This window comes from Rhinatrema bivittatum, chromosome 10, assembly GCF_901001135.1.
Source record: "Rhinatrema bivittatum chromosome 10, aRhiBiv1.1, whole genome shotgun sequence".
In the NCBI taxonomy this organism is placed as follows: Eukaryota; Metazoa; Chordata; class Amphibia; order Gymnophiona; family Rhinatrematidae; genus Rhinatrema; species Rhinatrema bivittatum.
The window spans coordinates 82,214,843-82,241,452 of NC_042624.1; the positions used below are offsets into that span (position 1 = coordinate 82,214,843).

The window sequence follows — 26,610 nt, forward strand, 5'->3', positions numbered from 1 at the left end:
TGTGCTGCTGGAAAGATCTTTACTGCCATCTGCACGAATCTTATTAAAATAATGAACTCCACTCCTGGCCACTGGAAATCAACTAATTCATGAAACATTTTTGCATATTTCTCTGCAAAAATAAGTGATTACCCAACTTAGCCCTAAGATTTTTCCCCATTCTGTGTCTAAGGGAAAAAAAGCCCCTAGTAAATCCAGTATGTTGAAACATTTAATTGCGATATGGACAAGGGAAACTGATAAAGTTAACTGAGCATTCCCCAGTATTCTAAAGTAGACCATAATTATTTTATAGGCACAGAAATAAAGATTAACAAAAAAAGGAGATGCCATTTTATTGGACTACCTTAATACATTTCTTGACTAGCTTTCAGAAGCTTTTACTCCCTTCCACGTGTCAGAATAGAATGAACAAAACATGACAATATCAGAAAATAAGTGAATCAAGGATCGAGTGAAGAAGGGGGTTTGGGGGGGGGGGGGCTAATGGGAGATCAGAAGATGATATGCAATTTTATGACTTATAACAAGTTAAATCTAGGTTTCTGTTGTGTCCTTTTTGGTCAGTTTCAAAGTGTCTGATTATTTTAACTTCAACTCTATTATATTCCTTAATTGTTTTAAATTTTCCTTTAAATGATTCAAGGAAAATTTAACACAATCCAGGAACAAAAGATTTTTGAAGTTAAAATAAGAACATAAGAAATTGCTATACTGAGTCAGACCAAGGGTCTATCAAGCCCAGCACCCTGTTTCTAACAGTGGCCAATCCAGGCTACAAGTACCTAGCAAGTACCCAAACACTAAGCAGATCCTGTGCTACCGATGCCAGTAATAGTGCTATTTCTTAAGTCAACTTGATTAATAGCAGTTAATGGACTTCTCCTCCAAGAACTTATCCAAACCTTTTTTGAACCCAGCTACACTAACTGCACTAACCATATCCTCTGGCAACAAATTCCAGAGCTTAACTGTGCATTGAGTGGAAAAGAATTTTTTCTGATTAGTTTTAAATGTGCTACTTGCTATCTTTATGCAGTGCCCCCTAGTCCTTCTAATATCCGAAAGAGTAAATAACCAGTTCACATCTACCCATTCTAGACCTCTTATGGATTTTAAAGATCTCTATCATATCCCCCTCAGCCATCTCTTCTCCAAGCTGAACAGCCCTAACCTCTTTAGCCTTTCCTCAAAGGGAAGCAGTTCCATCTCCTTTATTATTTTGGTTGCCCTTCTCTGTACCTTCTCCAGAGCAACTATATATTTGAGATGCGGTGACCAGAATTGTACACAGTACTCAAGGTGAGGTCTCACCATGGAGCGACATAGAGGCATTGACATTTTCCATTTAATTCACCATTCCCTTCCTACAACGTCATGTGGCTACAGTCTATATCCGGTTTATTATACACTTCCTCATATGAATGACATTCAAAGCAAGTTACAATAAAAACATAATACATCATTTCAAAACAAATATATCCTTAGTATCCAAATTAGATAAAAATTCATAAAATCAAATACAGCAAGTTTCCTTATTGTAAACAGTGTTTTCCATAGACAGCAGGATGACTTAGCCATTATAAATGGATAACATCATCCAGCAGCACAAAATGGACTATTAGATAGTAGAGCTTATAGAAACAGAAATGACAGCAGAAGATGACCAAACGGTCCATCCAGTCTGCCCCGCAAGCTTTCACACATTTTTTTTCCCTCATACTTATCTGTTACTCTTGGCCCTTATTAGTAACTTTTTGGTTCTAGTTACCTTCCACCCCCACCACTGATGTAGAGAGCAGTGCTGGAGCTGCATCTAAGTGAAGTATCTAGCTTAATTGGTTAGGGGTGGTAACTGCTGCAATAAGCAAGCTACTCCCCTGTTGCGTCCGGTCTCAGACTGCTTCGACCTCTGTGCCTCATCTTTCTTCCTTCTCTCTCCTCAAACCTTGGGAAGATGGCTGCTGCCGCGTCTTCATGCCGCTCTCTCCGGTGTCCCCGGATCGGCGACTGTGTTCGCCATGATTTTCCTGAGGGCCTCCTAGGGTGCGCGCGCGCACGCCCACATCTTTATCCACGTCATGGTGGGAACCTCGGGGGCGTCCCCTCCGAGTGACATCATCACATCCTGGTATTTAGCCTGCCCTTCGTTTGCTAACAAACTGAGTTAGCAAGGATTGGATTGCCTCCAGTCTAAGCTGCTCTGCCGCTTCCCAGCTGCCGCAGGAAGCTCTCTCTGCCCTTCGGAGTAATTCTTCACTAATCTGGGTACCCACTCCTCGGGGGCCCTTCTGCTCTATTTCAGGTACCTATCTTGGGATACCGGGTACTCGCTCCTTGAGGGCCTACTCTTCCTAATCTGGTGCCTGCCACTGAACAACTTCTGCCTGCCAGGACCTTCTGTTTCAGTGAGTACTAACCCATTCAGTCTGTCTCCCCTTCAGCTTCAGCGCTCTGACATCCGGGACCTGTCCCTGCTATGCCGTGCTGCCTATCACCTACTCGAGTGTGAGACTGGTCTTCTCTGCTGAGGACCCCTGGACTACCTCTGCTGGGTTACCTTCACTGCTGCCCGTTCCCCGGGCAGAACAATCAAGCTATACAATAAATACAACTTCTGTGTCTGAGTGTATAGAGTCTAGCCTAGTACTGTGGTTCCTCACGGGGCTCCTCCCCATGGGAGTGGCCATCACCGCAATACCCAAGAATCCACTCCAACACCTCATAACCACAACACTCATACGCTTGTTTACCCAGCCTGTGTAATTCAGTCCTTGTTGGTTGTTGCCTGAATATAAATCCTCTTTTCCTCTTTTTTTGCTCTACTGAGCACGTGCGAGAATTCCTGCCCCCTCAGTCAATTTAAGGGCTAATTCTAGTTAGGTAGTTCAGTCTCCAGGGAGGAGGGTGGGTATTTAGTATGGCTAATTCATCCTATCTACAAAAAACATTGTTTACGGTAAACAAACCTGCTTTTCCCTTTGATAAGCAAGGCTGAATTAGTTATTACATGTGAGGCATCCCAAGCTGAGAGTTGCAGTACAGTGTTTACTGAAATAAGCAACCCTGATCCCACCAAGGAGAGTAGACTACTGAGTGAACAGGATATGCAAAAAACTGTTTGGCCAAATTTATTGTCACTGAGAAATTGTCTGGATAGTAACAGGATACAAAAGGTATGTACTGATGACCATTTTGCAACTTTGGAGATGTCTTCAAGTGGTACAGCTCAGCTTGTAGATGAGCCACTAATGTAACTATGGCTCTAACTTCAAGAGCCTTGATGGTATCTAAAATGACAAAATGCGAGTGGCACTTTATAGAATAACCAATTTACTGAGGCAAGAGCTTTCAAAGACAGAATCCACTTTAGCTGATGCCAAAATGGACTCTGTCCTCAAATGCTCATGTCTCAACTAATTGGTTAGTCTATAAAAGGTCATTTTTGCTGCACCAGAACAACATGGCTTTCCCTCTGAAGACCTAGATAGTGTTTAATCTGCAGACTTGCTAGACTATAGCAGTGAGAAATACAGTCTGCTAGCCAACTGGATAATATTTGTTTGGTTACAGCTATGCCCAGTCTGTTAGGATCATAAGAGACGAATAGCTGAAAAGCCTGACAACATGGCCAAGTTCTTCTCTTGTAGTAAGTCAAGGCGCTTTTACAATCTAAGATATGAAGGGCTTTTTTGTCTTAATCTGCATGTGACCTCAGGAAGAACATAGGTTATATGATAGCCTGATTAATATGAAAAGTTGATACTACCTTGGCAGAAACTTTGGGGGGGGGGGGGGGGGGTGCGGACCTCCAACCTATCGTGAAAGAACTGCATATAAAAGGTGGATAACAAACTAAAGCCTGAAGTTCGCTGCATCCTCTGGCTGATGTTACTATCATCAGGAATATTACTTCCCATATTAGAAACTTCAGAGAAGCAGACTCCGATGGTTCATAAGGCAGTTTCATCAGTTGTACCAGAACCATGTTGAGATCTCAAGGAACAGATAGTTTTACGACGGGAGGTTTAGTATTCCATAAGCCTTTCATGAATTTGGATACTAACAAATGAGTTGATCTAGACTTACCTTGGATTTGAGCATGGTAAGCAGCTATGGCACTAGATGTACTCTCACTGATGAGGTGCTGAGATCTGATGCACAAAGAGTGAGAAAATAATTCAGTAATTCTTTAGGTTTGCTTACAAACAGATCCAGGATATTGTGTTGGCACCATTTAGAGAACAGTTTCCATTTAAGTTTGTAAGCTCTTCTAGTTGATTGTTTTCTGGCTGACACCAGAATATCCTCAGCTTTCTCGGATAAACGACAAATCAGTGATTTTTGAGTGCTCAACATCCAAGCTGTCAATTTGAGGGAGAGAGTTCAGATGAAATAGGCTTCCTTCTTTGAGTTAACAAGGATGGCTCTGACCAGAGGAATTAGAGGACTGCTGGATAGCTATAAAAAATACACAAACCAAACTTGCCTGTGCCATGTTGGAACTATGAAGATCAGACGGGTCTAGTCAGAGTACTTTTTGTATTGTTCTGGCTATGAGAGGAATCTGTGGAAAAGCATACATGAGATCTGCATTCCAATAAAGCAGAAAAGCATCCTGAGCTGACCAGAGCTCACTTGGAAGAATGGAGCAAACCTTTTCAATTTTCAGTTTTGCTCCAATGCAAATAGGTCACTTGCTGAGAGACCCCATAAACTGAACAGTTTGTCAGCTGTTGACTGCTGTAGAGACGATTCATGTGGTCGAAAAACTCTGCTGATGCGAATTGCCAATATATTAGAGATCCCTGGGATGTAGGCCACTTATGAGACAATTTGATGTTTGTATGCCCATTTACATATTTTAATCACTTCACTGTAAAGAGTCCATGACACTGTGTCCTCTCCTTTGTTCACACAGAACATAGCTACTTTGTTGTCTATTTGAATGACAATGCTCTTCCCCTGAAGGAAGCAAGTGAATGCTGTTAGAGCATATTTGATAATTCAGTTCTACAAGATTGATTTGAAACTTTCTATGAATGACTGAGTTCAAAAGGGTCCCGTGTGTGGCCACCCATCCTTTTGTGGAAGCATCCATCGCCAACATGACTTGGTGAGGAAGTAGATCCTATTTTATTTGCTGTCAAACTGTCACTTTGATAGGCAAGAGTTAAGTGAATTGTTCCCATGTGGAGCAGAGACCCACTGCAGGAGCCATACATTAAGCAGATTGATTGATCCATAGTCAACAATTTGTACAAAAGGGTTCTAAGAGTAGTCACCCGTTCTGATGACAGGAAAGCTCTCTACTGTAGAGAACCTATCCACAACTTTGAGAACCCAGCAATCTTTGGTAATCTTGCACTTCTCCTCCAGGTAGTGCTGGATTCTCCCCCCATTGATGAGGATGGGTGCTGGGTTTGATAGGTGGTCAAAAACTTGGTCTGGGCTTTGGCTGGACTTGTTGCATTGTTTTGGGTTGATGGCCCTCATGCTCTCAAATGCAGGCCGGCAGCTGTTACCGGATGCAGTCTCTGCTTTTGCATCGTTAAAATTACCGGAAGGAGTATCTCCAGAAGCATCATGGCCTTTAAAAATGTAGTAAGGAAACCTGGCAGAGGACTCTTCTTGTCCCGTAAAGAAGAAATAGCTGTCACATTCTGTTTCTTTACTTGAGCATTCGTTTCTCTAAGCTTTTCTCCAAAAAAGTGATCACCTACACATGGGATGTCTGCCAACTTTTTCTGAGATACCTAATACAACAAAGCACCAAAAAAATATTTTTTGGGGAGTTCTACTATATTAATCAATTCACACTCAATCTCCCCTTATAAGTTATTTTTATATCTAATATGAAAACGCTGTATTGCTCACAAACGGTGAGTCATCACATTCGGAACGCCACAACTATTCACTCAGAGGCAATCGGTCCTCAATTATGACCCAAATTTGCCTCGCTGTTTAAATAGAGAGAAAAATTTATAGAAGATGGAGGAAGGGTTTCATATATATGAGTTTAAACCCCCACCAGGGTGGACTCAATTTATGTCAATATAATCATATTTTTTCAAAAAAAATGGATGGAGTAGGTCTGGTTTATGATTATATTGACATAAATTGAGTCCACCCTGGTGAGGGTTTAAACTCATATATATGAAACCCTTCCTCCATCTTCTATAAATTTTTCTCTCACAGCAAGGCAAATTCGGGTCATAATTGAGGCCCGATTGCCTCTGAGTGAATAGTTGTGGCGTTCCGAATGTGATGACTCACCGTTTGTGAGCAATACAGCGTTTTCATATTAGATATAAAAATAACTTATAAGGGGAGATTGAGTGTGAATTGCCAACTTTTTCTGGACATCATCATGTAGGCTACTGGCTTTCAACCAAGCCATACAGCATGCTCAGATGGACACTGTTGAGATGCAAGATGTTGTATCAAATGCTTTTGTAGATGGCTCGAAGAAGGCATGTACACTCTTCTCCACCTAAATAGGCTGAGGATATGCAACTTCACCTTCACTGAGAGAAAGAAAAGTTTTAATTTTTTCATACACTTGCATAAGTACTGATCCATGCAGAACTAGTGAGTGGAGATACATGCATTAAGGATAGCGCTTTGGAAAATCTTTTTGTCACAGTTGTCTAGTAGCCTGGGATCCTTTTCCTGATGAGCTATTGGAGTATATTTGTATTTTCTTTGCTCTTTTAAGCACAGATTCCATCACGACTGATTGGTGGGGTAATCGTACTATTCCAAACTCTAGAGATTTTTGTACTCTATACTAGAGATCTAGTTTCCATGCTACTGGGGCAGAGGAAACGGGATTTTCCTAAATTCTGGTTTGTAATTATTGCAGGTTACTATAGATCGGGATTGCTGCTGGCTCTGCCAGTGTTTCCGGAAGGTTTGTATGACAATCTTTGTTCCTATGCACATTAACTCGTTTTTTCCAACGACCAGAAATCTGTTATAAGAAAGGTCTTCCAGACAAGTGTTTTGGAGGGTCCATAAGGGGATCAATAAGGGTTCCCCATCGACCCCTTTTAAGAGCCGAGGGGACTAGGAACACTTATCCAGGACTCCAATGATAAAGAAGGTGACTTAAGAAGGGTCCTTTAAATTCTCAAGATATACTCCTGGTGGACATCCTCTGACTGGCTGGACTCTGCTGTAAACAAATTTCTTGGACTAGAACCACCACGCAGGGGGGTCCTGATGATGCATCCACCTTAAATGAGGAAATTGGAGCTCCTCCTTGTGGAAGTAAATCTGATATCCTGGAAAGGAGAGGTTGGAAGGTGCTCTCTCAAGGAGAGGTTGGAAGGTGCTCTTCATTGTCCTTAGCCACATCAGAGGTAAAGAAATCTGAGGAGCTGACATGCCCATTGACCTGTGGAACTTTTATTTTTATTTTTTTATTCTGCTTTTTGGCACTTCAAAGTGGATTACATTCAGGTACTGTAGGTATTTCCCTATCCTCAGAGGGCTTACAATCTAATTTTGTACCTGAGGCAATGGAGGATAAAGGGACTTGCCTAAAGTCACAAGAAGCGACAATGAGATTTGAAACCTGGTTTCCCTGGTTCGTGGCCCGCTGCTCTAACCACTAGGCGGCTACTCCACTCTGATTCCAAAATGAAATCATGCACATCATCTGGCTCTGCAAAATTTGAACTGAAGGCTGAATGGATATGAGTTATCAGAGACTAAATGGGTTTGGAGTCTCCAAACACAGTCATTGCTCCATTAATTTTGTTGGAGTAAGGTTTCTGGTAATTGCTAGGGGTATTATATCCTCTTTTGCCCCATCAAAATTCTCTGCTTGCCTGTAATTAGATGCATAAGAAGCAGTGCAGTACAATGCATCAACGATGGAGCCACCTTTCCTGATGGTAAAGGTGTTGAGGACCAATGCATTTCACCTTCTGGGGCTCGCTGCATCGGGTTTATGCATTGACTACGCTGATAAGCCTTGAACATAGACAGTGCCGACGTACCAGAGCTTTTTGCATGCCAGCTGCTCTGACTGCTCTGCAGAGTGGTATTTCCTCTTCTTCAAAGCTTGTCGCTTACTTGACCCAGAGAATCCAGCTTGTTCTACCAATGGAGGAGCTTCCTCCTTAACTCCATTCCCAATGAGAAATCCTAGACTGCACTTCGGGAGGACGACTAACTGTGTCTTCTCAGAGTTGTGCGCAGTTCCTCCATTTTCCAGCATCTGTCCCAGACAGCGGTAGCAGAGGTTATATCCATTGGTGATGGTTATTTTCCTTTCACAAACAGTCCTTGAAATCCACAGACTGTGGGCTTTCTTTCCAGTAGCAAGGCAACTTTAAAGACAAAAGTTATGAAAAGTTTTATAGAAAAACAGAGAGAGAGGTACAGGTCTATGCTGGAGCTTGGACGAAAAAAAAGTTCACAAGGCAATGCCTAAGTGGGAATGCTCGCACATGCTCAATAGAGCAAAAGCTCTACTGGAGAGAGAGGTCCATTTGGTGCCACCAGATGAAGTCACCCACATGTAATGGCTAATTCAGCTCTGCTTATCAATGGAAAAAAATATCTTAAAAAACCAAATGCATGGGAGCACCCATTCCATCAAATTTTACAATCAGCTTTCCCCATTTGCTTCTTAACCCTTAAAGGTTTGTTTAAAGAGCCACATCTTTGGTAATAGTTTAAATTTTGAGACATCTAGAGTAGAACAAATTACTCTCAGAAGAGAGTTCTGGAAAGATTGAGCAAAACAGGAGAATGCATGAGTGTATGTGTGTGGGCCAGTCTGGTGTGTTTTATTAATGGGGCTTCCAGCAGACCAGTATTAGCAGATCTTAGTGCCCAGGCTTGAAATGATCTCGACAGTATATCACAAAAGATATATTAGGACTAAACTATGTAATTTCTTATCAAATAGTAAAAGGGCTCTAAAATCGGGAGTACCAAATAACTGGCAGCCTGAGTATCAGACTGTTTCATGCCCAAGATCATTCTCACACCTTAACTGCAATTTACAGGTAGCTTTTGAGGGTGGACTGGCATAAATGTTACAGTAGTCTATTCATGCAGTTACCAGTGTCTGAGTCACATTTCAGATCTTCAGTATTCAAAAGCAGTCACATCTGCTGCAAAGATATGAGCTGTATACACCCCTTACCACAGTGGAGATATGATTTTCAAAAGACAACTTTTGATCAATTAAGACTCCTAAGCTCTGAACAGATTTCTTTAATTAGAGGTTCACTTACGTTTGAAATGAGGTGTCAAGAAATGTAAACATATGCATGCAAAATAAGAATTATAATGCTGTGAAATAAAGTACCTGTTAATGCTGCTGGTTTGGATAGCGTACTATACTGATTCTGTGTGGAAATCATACTTTGACGTGGGCTTAATGGCGGTGAAGAGACCAGAGAAAGCTCTTCTATAATAATACTGCTTTTGGGATGGTTTTTAGGAAGTTCATTTAACCTCTGTTCTAACGAATATTTTAAAAGGTCCAGCTTCTGGCTTGATTCATTAAACCTTGCTTGAGCCTAGAAGAAAATACATGAAAAATGGTATATGTATTTATATTCAACAACTCTCCATTATTTCTCTTATAACACTTACATTTGAAATTTTGCAAATATACTTCAAGGACTTACTTCTGAAAGTGCTTTTCTATCAGTAACTTTCCCAGACCCAAGAAGTTTCATCACATTCTTTGCTCCTTCTGCTACTGCATATTCTATCCTAAAATGATGCCGCAATTCTTCCATTCGAAGTTCAAGAGGACTTATTACAGGTTTTGCTGAAGAAAATATTTAAAGGTTTTCATTAATTGCCTCCCCAACCCAAGCAGGTTAACCAAAACGGTAACAGAAAAAAACTGTCAAAATATATATTTTATACTATTTACAGAACATTTCATATTATGGATTCCTAGTCGATTAAGCAAATATGTAGATTTAATTTTCATTTTAAAGCAGTACTTATTTATCACAGATTTGACTAGTGAAATGTTCTCTGATGTGCAGATAATGTTTTAAGTGTATTCTGCATCCTTAGAAAGAAAAGCACTTCCTGGAAAACGTTATTTTGTTCCAAAACTGTGGGATATCTTTTGAATTCTCCACTGCTCTCTTTCTTTCATGTTAGCAACATTAGGTGCCAATTCAAACTCCTGCCCAAAGATTTATGAATAAGAAGCTTGACAACAGGGGCAAAAATCAGCCATTATGTGGAAATCTTCCTTTAATTTTCAGCAAATCTGTATAAGGAACCTGAATAAAAGTTAAAAATGAAACTCCACTGCCCCTGCTAAAGTGCTCATGTCTCCTTAAGAGACAGAGGAAGCTGGGAAAATACTGGGAAATATGCTCTAACACAGCACTGCTTCTCAATTGCTGTAAAATTTGTAGAAACTAGAGACCAGAAGTGAAATATATAAAAGCTAGTAGTTACTCATTGAAAATTCAACAAAGAATGCATACCTCCCATCCCAGCCCCAACACTATTCCCTTCTCCATAATTTTCAACCCTCCCCTCCCCCAGGACACACACACACACAAACAGATAAAATGTTCTGCTGGGCCACTGTTTATGATTAGTACTAGAAAAGTAAACTTTTTCTTGGGTTCTAAGATATGCCAGCCTTGGCTTTACCTACAATGTCATGTACCTACATCTGTGATTCATCATACTGAGCCACAGATTGCATGTTTCTTAAGAAAGATTATGTGAGTATATCCCTATCTAGAATTAGTAAGTAAGGGAATATATTTTCTACATGCTCCATCACCATTATCAAACGCCATTTCATTAGTCTGGACTGCCTGAAGAATTTGCATCCTTATGACTTCTATTTTCGTCTTGCTATCTTGAAGCATTTGTTGAGCAGTGCCCAAAAGCTTTCGATCCTGTTAAAACAAGCAAACAAAATGTTTCAGCTAAATGGTTTAGTTGAGCAAGCGGAAGATAAAAAAACGAACAAGTACAGAAGTTGCACAAATTTCAAACACATGAAACATTTTCAAACCAGGTTTTATAAATGTTCTCTTGTTTGTTAGGTATCATAGATCCTTATGAATAATTTAGTAGAAAAGCGAGATCTCTTAGCAGGCAGAAAACAAGGGTTAAAGGTCTGAATACTTGGGCATTTATGATATCCACATTTCATATCCTTAAGTTTTGTTATGCCTTGTTTTATTTTTCTTTGATTTTGTATATACATAAGTATGTTTTTATTATGTATGGCATGTTTATAAACTGCTATGATTTACTGAGAAACAGTATTTAAAAAAAAACCAAAAAAAACCTTTTTAAATAAATAAAATAAATGTGAATACATTGTATTAGTTTGGCATGCCTTTTTGATTTTTAACACACTAATTTGTTACATGACAGAAAGCCCTTACTGAAATAAGGGTGAGCTTCCACTCAGGTTTGTGGATGTATCAGAATTAACTCTATACTGAGGAAAATGGGGGTCATGGGAAGATAAGGAGAAAGAAAAAAAGTGGAAATTAGCTGCAACTTAATTTTTCCATTTCCAAATTCCTATGCTAAAACTTAGTATAAAAAGAAAAAATAAGCTGTGGAAAATTCATAATAAGTGTCATGGAAAATCTGAATTTTCACACAAGTTGGGGGCACTTCTACTTTAATAAATTTGGTAATAAAGCAATCCTGACACAAACAAATTTGGGAACGTGGATTCTTTGCAAGGTGTGATGCAGTTCATTGGACTAACAAGAATTATTCAAAGCTGCTGAACATGAAAATTCAAGATAAATTCCTGAACTGTGGACAGGAATAAATGGGCAGACTGAATAGATCAATTAGTCTTTTTCTGCCAACATTTACTATATTTCTCAGAGACCGCACAGATCCCTTTTCAGGCCACATACAATTACTAGAATGTTTAGTTAAAAATAAGGAGTGAATGCTGACAGAGGTTCAGACTTGTCAGCACGTTCTGCAATTTTGTACAATTTTTTTTTTTTTACTTAACCGACACAATATAACAAGCACAAAAAAAAATAAATAAATCCTCCATTGTGGCAATAAAGTTCCATGAACTGTATCAGTGTCCTTGGCTATTAGCAAGATATTTGAAAGAACTACAATGAATCCAATTTTCCTTGTACAATATGTTTACTTGCTGTCATACACACCAAAAGCATCTGTGTCAAGTATGTTGGAATCAAACTTCACACACCACAGACTAGAACTCCTTGTTGCATGATGGGTAGGCATAACATGCACAAGTGAATCTAAATAAATAAGTGTACCCTTTGCCCTAACTTCTCCTGGTCTGCAGGGGCTCATGGGGAAGGCTATGGGTCAGCACTGGACCGATGCTCCTAGTTTCTTCAGAGGAGAAAGTGACAGTCTTAAGGCCCTTAAGAGTTTCTCTCACCTGGAGCTTTCTCTGTAACCAGTACAATAAAGCAAAGCTGCTTACCTGTAACAGGTGTTCTCCTAGGACAGCAGGATGTTAGTCCTCATAGATGGGCGACATCATCAGATGGAGCCCAGAACAGAAAAATTTTGTCAAAGTTTCTATGGAACACTGAGCATGCCTCTTCAGTCTTGTATCATAGTAAAAAAAAGTCGAGCAAAAAAATAAAACAACTAACTGATGGAGAACCCAACTCTGTGGGGTAGCTGGCGGGTTTCCGGAGGACCAACATCCTGTTGTCCTAGGAGAACACCTGTTACAGGTAAGCAATTCTGCTTTCTCCTAGGACAAGCAGGATGGTAGTCCTCACAGATGGGCGAATACCAAGCTACAGGCTGCCCCTGGCAATAACAGAACCCACAGCACTTAATCACATGCCAACAGGCATAACAACAACAGAAGTGCTGAGGGTGAGAACGGGAGGAGGCAAGAATCAGATCCTGGGCCCTAGGTAGGGAGACAGTTGGGTTATTACGCTTGGAACAGATTACAGAGGACAAACTGGCCAAAGGTACTGTCATGTTGACCATCCTTGTGAACACAGTAGTGGGTGGTAAACGTGTGCAGGGAGCTCCACGTTGCAGCCTTGCAGACCTCAGTGATGGGGACCGCACGAAAGTGTACCACTGACGCTGCCATGGCCCGAACCAAGTGCGTCCTGACATGGCCTCCAAGCAGAAGGCCCGCCTGCTCGTAGCAGAAGGATATACAGTCTGCCAGCCAGTTGGAAAGGGTCTGCATACCCACTGCAACGCAGAGTCTGTTTTTATCAAAGGAGACAAAGAGCTGCGAGGACTGCCATGCACTCAAGATAAAAGGCAAGAGCATGTCTGCAGTCCAGGCTGTGCAGAGTCCATTCACCCTGGCGGGAATGGGGCCTCGGAAAAAAGGTGGGCAAAATGATGGACTGAGATGGAAATCAGTCACCACCTTAGGCAGGAACTTAGGGTGAGTGTGTAAAACCACCCGGTCATGAAAGAACTTTGTATAGGGCAGATGTGTCACCAAAGCCTGAAGTTCACGGACTTTGCGAGCAGAGGTGACTGCAACCAGGTGAGATGTTTAAGCTTGCAGGAGCGTATAGGCTTGAAAGAAGACTGCACGAGCCACGCTACTACAACACTGAGGTCCCAGGACACAACAGGAGGATGCAGAGGGGGCTTTAGCTGTAGCAGGCCCCCCAAGGGCTACACAGAAATGGGTGATGTTATTTTTATCCAGTCAATACTGGGATAACTAAAATTTCCCATTACTGCATTTCCAAATTGGTTAGCTTCCCTTATTTCTCTTAGCAATTCATTGTCCATGGAGTAGCAACCTAGTGGTTAGAGCAGCGAACTACAAACCTGGGAAGTCAGAGTTCAAATCCTGCTGCTGTTCCTTGCAACCTTGGGCATGTCACTTCACCCTCTACTGCCTCTGGTATAAATTTATATATAGGGTCATTCATCAAAATGCGTTATGGCGTTAAATGTTTTTATTTATTTATATTTATATTCCGCTTTTCATACTTTTCAGTGCTTCAAAGTGGATTACATTCCCCTTCCATTTATTAATTCACACGGTATTTCCCTATCCCCAGAAGGCTTACAATCTAAGTTTGCAATGGAGTGGTAAAGTGACTTGCCCAAGGTCACAAGGAGCGATAGCAGGACTTGAACCCCGGTCTCCTAGTTCATAGCCCACTGCCCTAACCACTAGGCTACTCCTCCACCCCAATGCATTGCCATAACGCATGTGATAACTGGGTTACCACACAGCGAGAATGCAAATTTTTTGCAGGGGTGGGGCGGGATTAATTAAAATGAGGGGCAATATCTCGCTGTGCGATAGCATAAACGCATGCTATTACATGGTTTTAACGCCGGAAATAACTAGACCTTTGTTCCTGGTGCTAAGCTGTGCGATATGCCCGAAATGGCCATGACGCAATTTGCGATAAAGATTGCAAATTGTTTTTCGGGCATTTCTGGGCTTGGGGAGAGAGGAGTGGAGGAGAAATTTATATTTCTATAGGAGGGCTGGCTAATAGCTCCATGTGTGGTGTTGGTGGTGGTTTAGGGGCCAGTTTTAAATGCAGAGTGAGACATATGAACAGCACAGTACACCTCTGTGAAGATTTGACATTATTTGGAGTGAGGAAAGTCTCTCAAAGTTGAGATTTCAACTATGTCATCTCGCCCTAGCTTGATGGACAGTATAACAGGATACTATCCCTTCTCAAAGGGAATATGGTGCAGACGACCCCCACGCGTAAAATGGCGCCCCCCCCCCCCCCTCCTGGAGGGTCTCCATGTGTGTGGACCCTTGCACCGGATCGGGGCCTAGCCCAAGCAAGGCTGCTCAACCTGATCGGTGCTCCCTTCTAACCTAGCCAGGGATGGATTCTGCACAGCAATCCGAGCTCTGGAGACTGGATACCTGACTTTAAAGATTTTTCCTTACCTGGTCTCAGTGCTTACCAATCTTGTGCCGGACGGTCTCCAGCTGCGAGGAGAGAGGGAATTACCTTCACCGCCGCGCTCGTTTCTGCATCCGCTGCCTTTCAGCCACACTGGGGTCTAAGTCCACACCGGGAACCGGCTGCCGGACCAAGGCACACCTCTGAGGGATATAAGATCACCTCAGGAATTCTCGACTGGGGGAGGGACCCTTAGGTATCACCTCAGGAGAGCGGGGCTCGATCTTCCTTAAGGTAAATCTTGTTTCTTCTTTGCTGTAATTCTTAACACTATTCTAGTGTGTGGGATAGTGTCCGCATCTGCTAGGAGACAGAGATACTGAAGAGCTGAGGTTACTGCAGGGGTATATCTAGAGTGACGTCAGCTTTGAAATCTGACTCTGTCTCCCATCTGCTAGCAGACGAGCACAATATCCATTGGTCCCGAGTCCATTCTGGCTAAACGCTAGGAAAGTATGTTTATTGTTGGTATTAACCTGCTTATCAGCTGACTGTGATAATTTGGAATATTTTAATTCAGGTGGTTCTTTATTTATAGGCACAAGGACTTTTGCTTTTATTGGAACTTCTTCGTTGGGATGCCCTGTTTCATTAGTGTCCTTAGAAGATATTCTCCCAATAACAAAAAATATATCTAAAGATCCTAAGGATCTTAGCAATCTTAGACCCATAGCATCTCTAACATCATTAGCCAAACTGATTCAATCAGTAACACTACAACAACTATTTAACTTTTTAGCAGAACATGACATTCTACACACAAATCAACACTGCTTCCGAAAAGGACACTCCACAGAGACTGTTGCTCGCTTCCTTTGATATTCTTTTCTGAGGTTTTGATTTAAACATAGACTTCATTATTGTCTTTTTAGACATCTCCGCGGCTTTTGACACCTTAGATCAGGGGTCAGGAACCCATGGCTCGCGAGCCAGATATGGCTCTTTTGAGGGCTGCATCTGGCTCGCAGACAAGTGTCGCCACACTTCGCGGTTCCCCGCTGACCCAGCTGCTCCCCGGTCCTCCGCCGCCCGGGCTTAAAATGCTGTCAGCCCGGGCGGAACGCGGCGGGACAGCTGGAGTCAGCGGCACCGGCGTGCTCTCTTCTCCTCCTCCCCCCCCCCCCGCGGCCCGGAAGAGGAAGTGGTGAGCATCGGGTGCCTGCGCGGAAGAAGAGACCACGCTAGTGTGGTCTCTTCTTCCCGCGCAGGCACCCGATGCTCTCCACTTCCTCTTCCGGGCCGCGGGGGGGGGGGGGGGGAGGAGGAGGAGAGAGCATGCCGGCAGCGGCACGACTGGAGTCAGCCGGGTGCCAGCGCTGGAGTCATCGGGTGCCTGCGTGGGAGTCTTCCCGCGCAGGCACCCGATGCTCACCACTTCCTCTTCCGGGCCGCGGGAAGAAGAGAGCACGCCGGTGCCGCTCAGCACCGGCGTGCTCTCTTCTTCCCGCGGCCCGGAAGAGGAAGTGGTGAGCATCGGGTGCCTGCGCGAGAAGAAGAGGCCACGCTTGTGGGAAGAAGACTGCAGCGCGGCTCGGAGGAAAATGAAGAGTTTCAACCGCGGCCGATGGGACTCCGCCTCCGCGAAGGCTGAAAATGAAGGAGGTTAGTGTTGGGAGGAGGCTGCTGCTGCCGCGAGTTCCTGGGGTGGGGGTGGGGAGAGAGAGAGTGAATGAGCGAGCAAGCGTGTGTGTTTGAGATCCTGTGTGTGTGAGTGAGATTGCATGTATGTGAATGATTGAGAGCCTGTGTATGTGAAAGAGAGTATGTCTGTGATTGAGAGCCTGCCTGTGAGAGAGAGAGCATGAATGTAAGTTTACCATTGGGAACCTGTATGTGTAAGTTTGTGATTGAAAACCTGTTTGTGTGAAAGAGTATGTGTGTATGATTGAGATCCTTTGTGTGTGAGAGAAATCATGTGTATGTATGATTAAGAGCCTGTGTGTATAAGTAAGAGAGAGATCATGTGTGTCTGTGTCTGATTGACAGCTGGTTTAGGTGATGGAGCATGTGAGTATGTGATTGAGAGCCTGTGTTTAAATGAGAGAGAGAGACCATGTGTGTCTGTATGTGATTGAGAGCTGATTTAGGTGAGGGAGCATGTGAGTATGTGATTGAGAGCCTGTGTGTAAATGAGAGAAAGAGAGGACATGTTTGTAAGCATGTGAATGAGAGTCTGTGTGTGAGAGAAAAAGACAGCATGTATTTGTGATTGAAAGCCTGTGTGTGTGTGTAAGCGTGAAAAGATAGACAGCATGTGTGTAAATGTGTAATTAAGAGCCTATATAAGTGAGTGAGAAAAAACATGTGTATATGTGAGTACTGAGAGCATGTGTGTATAGGTGTGTCATTGAGAGCCAGTGTGAGAGAGAGCGCTGGTATGTGACAGAGAGGAGAAAGTTCCAAGCAAACCACCCCACCTCCTGCTAATTCAGAACAATCTCAGGACACCTGGATATCAAACGTTCCCAGGTATGCAGAGCAAAAAAATTTTTGTATCCTTATTATTTTTCATTACTGGATCTTTGTGTCTGCTATTTTGAAATATTTTGTTGGTATCTGGAAATGTTTTATATGAGTTTTAATTATTGGATATTCCTCTCATCAGCTGTTTCGAAATATGTTCTTTTTGTTAGTACAGTTTTACTGCTGATGATTTTATATTTCTTGATTTGTTTTATAAGGATGGGTGATGTTTCTTTTTTCCTTTGTTACACTGCATACAGAGACTCTGGCTTGTTGCAGTTTCCAATTCAGTTTTTTCTGCATGCTTCTTGTTATGCGTTTTGGTCTCTTTATTCTATGTTAGGTGAGGGACAGCACGTGATTCAGGTGAGGTTTTCTGCTGGCGTGTTGTTTCTGTGTAGGACTCTATAGCAGCCTGACTTGGTCCGTTTTCCTAATAGGAGATGTATTGGTGTCTTAAGGCCTGGTGTAATATTTTCAGAGACTTATTGTACATTAAAAGTGGGATCTTACATAAAATGCACACATTTACTTGTATTTAGTTTTAAACATATTGTATGGCTCTCATGGAATTACATTTTAAAATATGTGGCGTTTATGGCTCTCTCAGCCAAAAAGGTTCCTGACCCCTGCCTTAGATCATGTTCTTATAACAGGTCTACAATCCATAGGCATTTCTGGAATAGTTCTACAATGGTTTACTTTCTTTCTGGCCACACACAGCAAATTAATATTGGCAATCATTCTTCAGATCAATAAACTATTTCATCCTGAGTTCCTCAAGGCTCGTCTTTATCTCCTATGCTGATTAACATTTATTTGCTTCCACTCTGTCAGATACTTTCCTCGCTAAATCTTCAATTTAAAATATACGATATCAATTTAAAATAAACGATATTCAGTTTTTAGTTCTATACAATAACTCCTGGTCTTCAACTTTATCCTTGGTATCACTCTACATTAATACTATTAACACTTGGCTTTCACACAACCATTTAAAACTAAATGCATCAAAAACAGAACTGGTTCATTTTACATCTATTTCTAGCTCTACGATTGGTCCCCCACCCCACCTCATTAAACGGAATATCAGTTCCTATTGCAAAATACGTCACCAACCTGGGAATTGTAATCAATTCTGATTTGTCAATGACCCAACATATTTCAGTTATCACAAAAAGATCCTTTTATAAGCTTTATTAAAAAGTCTTCATCCTTTACTGTTTCAACAAGACTTTCGAACTGTCCTTCAATCTCTGGTGTTCTCGGGTCTTGACTACTGCAATGCTCTATCTGGGTCTGCCTGATTCCACTATTCATCTGCTGTAACTGGTACAGAATGCCGCTGCTGGCATTCTTACAGGCACTGTCAGAAATCACATAACTCCAATCCTTCAGTCACTTCACTGACTTCAAATCAAATTCAGAACTCAATATAAAATCCTGATAATTCATTCACTTATACATAATGTCTCTCATCCACCTGGTTATGTTCCACTCTATGTATCTACAAACCGGCGAGACATTTAAGATCCCTGTCAAAGAACTTTCTAGATATTCCATCAATTCACCTAGTTAGACTAGATATCACTAGAAAAAGAGCACTCTCAGTCGCTGGTCCATCCCTGCGGAATTCACTACCCAACTTTCTTCGTCAAATATCCAACAGACTCCAATTTAAGAAAACTTTAAAAACATATCTATTCCAAATTGCATTTAAAATACAGATAACAGAACATTCATAACCTCTCATTGTTTCTATCCTTTTATAGACTCTCCCCTTTTTTGCCCGCCTTTCCCCCCCCCTACTTTTCCCCCTTCCTCTCTCCCTAGAATTATTAGTATTTTTTGCGGCTTCTTGGCAATTGACTTGAATTTTATACTAAATGTATTAATTTTTTATTATTCTTTTTAATTGCTAGTTTTTTGTCATTTTATTTTCTTGGTTTTCTTACCACTATTTTGTTTTAATTTTGCTATTGTTAACCGTTTTGATTAAATTATGTTTGTAAAAGCAGTATATAAACACTTTTAAATAAATAAATATAAGATACCTCCCTCTGAACCATGTGCTGCTGAGGAACTGTCTGCTTTCCCCTTTGTTCTAGTTTAAAAACTGCCCTATTCAACGCAAGCAGCCTGGTTCCAATCTGATTAAGGTGGAGCCTGTCTTTTTGGAAAAGACTCCCCCCTTCCCCAAAAGGTTGGCAAGTTCCTTACAAAACTGAAATCTTCTTCTCTGCGCCATAGTCTGATCCATGCATTGAGAATCCAGTGCTTTGCCTGCTTCTGGGGACCAGACTGTGGAACAGGGAGCATTTTAGAGAACGATACCCTGTAGGTTCTGTATTTCATCTTTCTATCTAAAAGCCTAAATTTGGCTTTCAGAAACTTCCTCGCACAGCTTCCTCATAATTGGTGCCTACATGTACCACAATAGCTAGCTCCATCCCCAACACTGTCTAAAATCTTATCTAGGTGAATGTGAAGTCCATTACTTTCACAGCAGACAGCAAGTTACCAGGCAATCCTCACATCTAACAGCCACCCAGCTATTTACTTTCCTAATAACTCAGGAACCAGCTATGATGGCTGACCTTCACCTTTCCCCCGGGATTTTCGTCCTTGGTGCAAGAGGACAATCAAATGGAGAGCACACCCTTGCTACAGGATAACTTACTGCTACACCAGGGTGATCCTCTCCAAACAGGTGACTTTCCTCCTCCAAGGCAGCACCAGATCTGCCGGACTGGAGTTGGGTCTTGGCTACTATGTCCCTGAAGGTCTCACCTTTAAACCTCTCTGTCTGCCACTTTAACCTCCAGAGATCAGACTCTGAGAGCAGGAGCTCTTTACACCAGGTGCACACCTACAAATTCTCACCAACAGGAGACATGGTCCTCGGGCACCAAGGGCATTGCTTAAAACCGTACTCGGTCATGACAGGATGAAAGAAAAGGGAGGTAAGATTAAACCCAATGGCAACTGGTGTCAATGGCTGTCAGGCACCGAAGCACTAATGCCACAGGGAATCAACTGCGAAAGGAAGTTTGCCAATAATTGTCAAAAACTGCTAACTAGAACACTGGGGAGGACAGAGAGGGACCCGGTGAACGCAGGTGGCTATCGTGAAGAAAAAACACGAACTAGCAAAGAAGGAAAGTTTTCCAAAGATGGGCTAGAAAGGCCATAAAAAACCCAACAAGGCTCACCAAACGTGATGCTACAGCTCCGGGGGAAAAAAAGACTGAAAAGTGACCCCGCGTGGACATGTGGTACAAGACATGTTGGACATGCTCAGTGTGGCAAGTCAAAGTTCTAGAAACTGACATAGGTTTTCTATGTTGGGGGTCCATCTGATGATGTCATCCATGTGTCAGGACTACTATTCTGCTTGTTCTCAAAGAAATATCTCTCTCTATATATATTTTAATTATGCACACACACAATAAAAGAAATTAATTTTTCTGGCTTTCAGTCAAGGCACGCCCACACTGAAATTAGTTTACTCCACAATTTCACCTCTCCCCAAACTTTTAAGTTCCAATATTGCCCAGCTAGTAATATTTACCAGCCCGCTTCAGCTGTCAACAAAATCTCCTCCTCCTCTCAATACTCCCTCAGGATATCTATAGCAGCTTAGTTTGTTCTGTTTTCTGAATTGGTGTGTTGGTGTTTTCGGACCTGGTGCAATATTTACAGTATTGCCTTTTTATACGTAGGGTTGTTGCTCTTTCCATGTTGGCAGATAGTGCTGTTTTGGTATGGAAGATTTACTTAACTGTAATTCAGTAACGCATGGCTTTTAGAAGGCTAAGCCTACACATACTTTACAATAGGCCTAATACCATATGGGTTCCAAATGTCTTTTTTGCAGGCATTTCTTGTTGGCTCCACAGCAGTGCATTTAAAAATTATATATATGCTGTGATATTTTTTACCTCAGAAAATTATACTTTGAATGTCCTCTCATATAGAAAATTTATTATAAATGCATAATTTTAAGATTGTGTGTGGTGAGGACTGGGGCAGGTGCAAGGCTGTAAACTTCACCACACACAGCCCCCCCAAACCATTCACCCTTCTCCCAATTCTCCAGGGGCAAATACTGAGGAAAAGTGGGAGGCAGGTTTTTAGGGTTCCTGAGTAAGGAAGGGATGACAGCTTCCTGGAAATATCATCACTAACACTCAGGTCTATACTGTAAAGTGCGGTTGGAGATTCCCCGTCTGCAACTTGCTGTGAGCGCACAATTGGGACGCGTAAAGCGATCCTGCGATACAGTCTCCAGTTTCACGCGTCCTTAGTGCTTCTTGAAACAGACGCATAACCCTTTCCGCACCCAGCATGTATATCATATGTAAATGAACGAATTAGCTATTTAATGAAGGAATTAGCTATTCCCTCCGATACTGTGACACGCGCTCCGATTATCTCCTTTGTAACCCGCTATTTTGCCGCGTCCTTAACCTGTTAGTTTACCGCCTACCCTCTACCTGGTGTTAGTCCTGCACCATGGACAACCTCCATATATACTAACCCGCTTTCAAACTGCATTCAGCCCTTCTTTTTTGCATGAACGATGCTGCACGGAACTCCGATTGCATTAGTTATTTGCTTAAAAAAATTATTTCATCCTGCATGTTCCGTATGGGAGCTGACAGTGGCTTACAAAAATTACAGTTCTCATAAAATGCTAAAGTTGTTATATATATATATATATATAAATACCTAGAGGTCACTTTCCGAATCCCCCATCTCCACACGGACGGGCGGGCGTGCAGTCATCGAGGCGGCGGCGGTAGGCGCATATATATATATATATTTTTTTTTTTTAGTTTTGGTTGTGAGTTTTGTTTTAGTTTTGATGGTTTCCCCCCTCTCGCCTTGCTTCGGGAGGGGGGAAACCATCCACTTCCTGGTACCTGTCATTTCAAATGTCAGTTGAAATGACATTTGAAATGACAGGTACCAGCGCACCCAGGATACTGTATAGGCGCTGTATTAAGCGCCTATACAGTAAAATGGGTTGCGCAGGCCTAATGCTTCGTAGACGCGGCTTGCATTTGCAAGCAATTTGAATAGAGTATCGAGCGATATGTGAAGAGAACTGTGCGTGCGGGGAACGAGGGTGCGCCCTGCACTGCCGCACTCTAACACGGCATAACTGTATCGACCTATTTGCCACTCCTCTGGGAACTCTGAACCCTGCTTTCCCTATTCTGCAGCATTTAGGATCACTGAGAGGGACAGACTACAAGGTGACCCACCCCTTCTTAGCCCTCTTGATAATTTGACCTATGCCTTCCCTTGGGTGGTAGGGAAGAGGGAAAGGCATGCCATCTCATGCCTTGCTTCAGACAGCAGATTGCTTTGAGTTGCTCCTGCTTGGGAAAACCATCACTTATCCCTTAGGGTGAAAAACAAAGAATTGATCTACTCTTTGGGATCTGCAGATTGGCCATTGCTGGAGACAGAATACTCAGCTCAGTGGACCTTTGGTTTGATTCAGCATGACATATCTTATAACCTCAAAACACAAAATAAGTCCCTTAAGCAATTACAAGATCAGATACTTTGGTGTACTTGTACATAAATTCTTACCTTTGATGATCCATTTGAATACATTTGTATCATGTTTTCTGCTCCCTGCTTCACTTTCAGTTCTATGTCCAACTGTTTCTTTAATACTATCAACCTGCTATTGCTTGCAGAAGAACCAGAGTCACTATTTGGAGTATCTGGTGTTCTAGGACAATCTGTAAAATAAAATGTAAATAAGAGAAATGGCCACACATTTTTGCTCACCCAAAGAGTCATGAAGCACAGTTTAATACACACACAAAATTCTAGGAGAAAAAAAAATTGCTAAGAGCTAAAAGCACAGACTCTTGTGAAACATTAGTACTGAATGCAAGAGAGTTACCTGATACTATATTCTTGAAACCCATAGCCAAGATGAATAGTAGAGAAACAGATGAAAAAATTATTTTTTTTTCCAAAAAATTTATATATTTAACCCAGTAACAAGAGGGTTTGGTAAAAATTTTGGATGGGTTGCAACAGACCTCCTGTTTCCTTGATCCATGCCCATCAAAACTAGCAAGCAAGGGCCTCACTGAATGGGCTGCAAAATTGTGAATTCTACTCTCTCAAATGGGCTGCTATCACCAACACTAAAAGAGCTATATGCGACCCTTATTTTTAAATAAGACCATTTTTGACCAGGATAAGCCAGAAAATTACTACCCAGAATTTAACATTCTGTTTTATGTGGAAACTGGGAGAACAGGAGGTATGCACCCAACTCAACAACTGGCTGGAAGAAATACATTGGTTTGATCTGTGTCAATCTAGGTTCAGACTAGGATATGTTACAGGATCTTAAATCGAGACATGGGATTTAATTCAGTAATGGCACTTTTGGACTTTTTGGCAGCATTTGACATTGTGGATCACTCTGTCATGCTATCTTGGCTGGCACAGGCAGATTTTAGGGGCAACTTTTTAAACTCTACTTGTTTACTGAAGGTGAGCCTGGCTATAGTACCCTACATCATATCACATCCCATCACTATGGGAATGGATTACTGTAATGTTACAAAATTTACACCAGTCTCAACTGATCTAGAATCATGCAGCACAACTATTAGAGGGATCCAAGCTGCTGGCCTACATCACTACCATCCTACAAAAAAACTACACTGGCTACCAATATGCTACAAGGCAAAATTTAAAATGCTGACCCTAATCTTCAAGGCCATCAGAGGAAATGGTCCACATTACCTGAACGAGAGGCAATTATTGCTAACAGAGTATTTTATTGGTGCAAACTGCTTTGGGTATAATTTTTATGGTATGGTAGGTAATAAACAAACATAAGGATAATGATACCCCATCAAAATCCTCTCAAGAAGCTTCCCTAATTATGCTGGCACCCAAAGAAAAAAAAATGGCAAAAAGCGGCATTCTCACCTGTCAATCATGCCCACAACCTTGGAGTCATAATTGACAAGGAACTTTCCTTCAAGAACCACATCACAACTAAAATCAAAGACAGATATATCACAAACTCCTAACCCTACGTCATTTAAAACCTTTCCTCTCCCCCAACGACTTCAGAACAATCCTTCAACTACTCATCTTCTCCAACCTGGACTACTGTAACTCCCTGCTATTCAACTTACCTCTCAAACCATCCGACCACTACAAATCCTCCAAAATACAGCCGCTAGAATACTCACTAGAACTAAAAAACATGATCATGTTACTCCTACACTTATATCACTACACTGGCTCCCAATAAAATTTAGGATAGAATACAAAACACTATCCATACTACACAAAATAATATATGAAAAACAAACTGGCTAAGCACATCCATAAAATGGCACTCTCCAAACAGAAACCTCAGATCAGCTAATAAAGGTCTATTAAAAATTCCACCTGCTCGTTCCAAACAACTCACCTCAACTCAAGAGAGCAATTTCACTAGGAAGCCCTAAACTGTGGAACACCCTCCCAATCGAACTCAGAACACAACAAAACTTAAAAACCTTCAAAAGAGATCTAAAAACCTGGATGTTTACCAAAGCCTACAAACTCACCCAATGACTCTAAAACACCACGTCCCTCCTAATGATCCTATGCAAACATGTGGAACCAATGCAAGAAAGTAATATAACACATAATCGAAACCTGTATAGCTTGACATATAAACTATGTTTATAAAACCAACAATATCTATGTTAACAATCACAAGAACCTTTTGGAAACTCTGTTAAACATCGAAACTTTGTAAACCATTGTGATGACGAAACCGGACGACGGTATATAAAACTCGATAAATAAATAAATAAAAATAAGTTGTCAAAGGGTCATTATGAGAGCAAACTTCACCCTCTGGAACTCCCTCCCAGAAGAGCTAATGCCTAACTCAGTATGCATTTCAGAAAGCAGATAAAAGCCTGGCTTTTAATGGGCGATATGGCTGATGGACCAACCACACACACCATACCCAACTCCAGCCATAAAACATAATACAGTTTTCTCTCTCGACTCTGCCCCCAAAACCTGCTCAATGGAAAAGGAGAGAAAGAGTATATCAATCATTTCATTATATTGTAATGATCTTTTAATGTCATACTCTGCCTATTGTTTGCTTATTGTCTATGCTATATTGATTATAATGATGCATTATTGCTTATGGTGAAATTTGGGACTTATCAGATAATTTCCTTTTCTCCAGTCCTGCCAGACCAGTCCAGACATATGGGTTATGTTCCTCCCACCAGCAGATGAAGGCAGAGAACAAATCTTTGAATTGATTCCTTCATCTGGTGGCCAACTCCACTCCATGAGAGCCACAAACAGGACAGGTTTTCAGGATATCTACAATGAATATGCATTAGATAGATATGCATACTTTTTGTCTATTCTGTGCAAATCTCTCTTACATATTAATTTAGGATATCCTGAAAACCTGTCCTGTTTGTGGCTCTTGAGGACTGGATTTGACCACTCCTGATCTATATAGTCTGGTGCCTTAGGTAAAGCCTTCAGTAGACTTTTGCCAAGTTCATGACTATTTCCCTGGAAATCTTTTAAGAACCAATTTTTAGCCTCTTTCCTTTAAAAAAAAAAACAAAAAAAAAAGAACAGACAAGACAATAGCATGGCTTTCCATTCTTCCTTCCCTGTGCTGATTTCCAGATTGTGTACATGTGTCTTATTTAATACCGCTTTGTTTTTTGTTTTTTTAATTCTCCCGTACCAATCGTTCAACTAGCACCCCCCTCCCTTTTTTTTTCCCTTTTGGGTGGGCTCTGAACTGGTCTGGAAAGACTCAAGGAAAGGAAATTATCTGGCAAGTACCTTCACCTTCCTTGAAACCCAGCTAGACTAGTCTAGACACATGGGATATACCCAGTGTCTACTCTGGGGGGAGGCAGTCAATGCCACTTCGAAGATGCTAGCTCTATACAGTGCCCCTTTTACCTACAGATCTAGCTTGTAATATTTTATGAATGAGTACAACATTGCTCAGGTTGCTACTTTCAAATATCTTCTGGTGATACTGCCCTGTATTCTGCCCAGGATGAGGCTTGCCCCATAGTAGAGTGTGTCCTCAAACCTCTGGGACTAGTCTTCTTTTCAATATATATCTCAAGGCAATTTTTCTCCTTGATCCAGAGGGTGATGGACACTTTATATGCCATCCCCGTGTAGCAAGAAA

General features: G+C 41.7%; 1 protein-coding gene across 1 annotated transcript in view; it reads right to left on the reverse strand.

The window, feature by feature from the left end:
* The window catches only part of PKN2 (protein kinase N2), a 204,475-nt gene that overhangs the window by 71,217 nt on the left and 106,648 nt on the right, over positions 1–26,610 (reverse strand). The window contains exons 3-6 of the mRNA XM_029617523.1: positions 22,980–23,134; positions 10,790–10,907; positions 9,654–9,799; positions 9,329–9,542 (exon numbers count right to left, since the gene is read on the reverse strand). Of these exons, the coding sequence (XP_029473383.1) occupies positions 9,329–9,542; positions 9,654–9,799; positions 10,790–10,907; positions 22,980–23,134 (633 nt within the window). The remainder of the gene's footprint in view (positions 1–9,328; positions 9,543–9,653; positions 9,800–10,789; positions 10,908–22,979; positions 23,135–26,610) is intronic.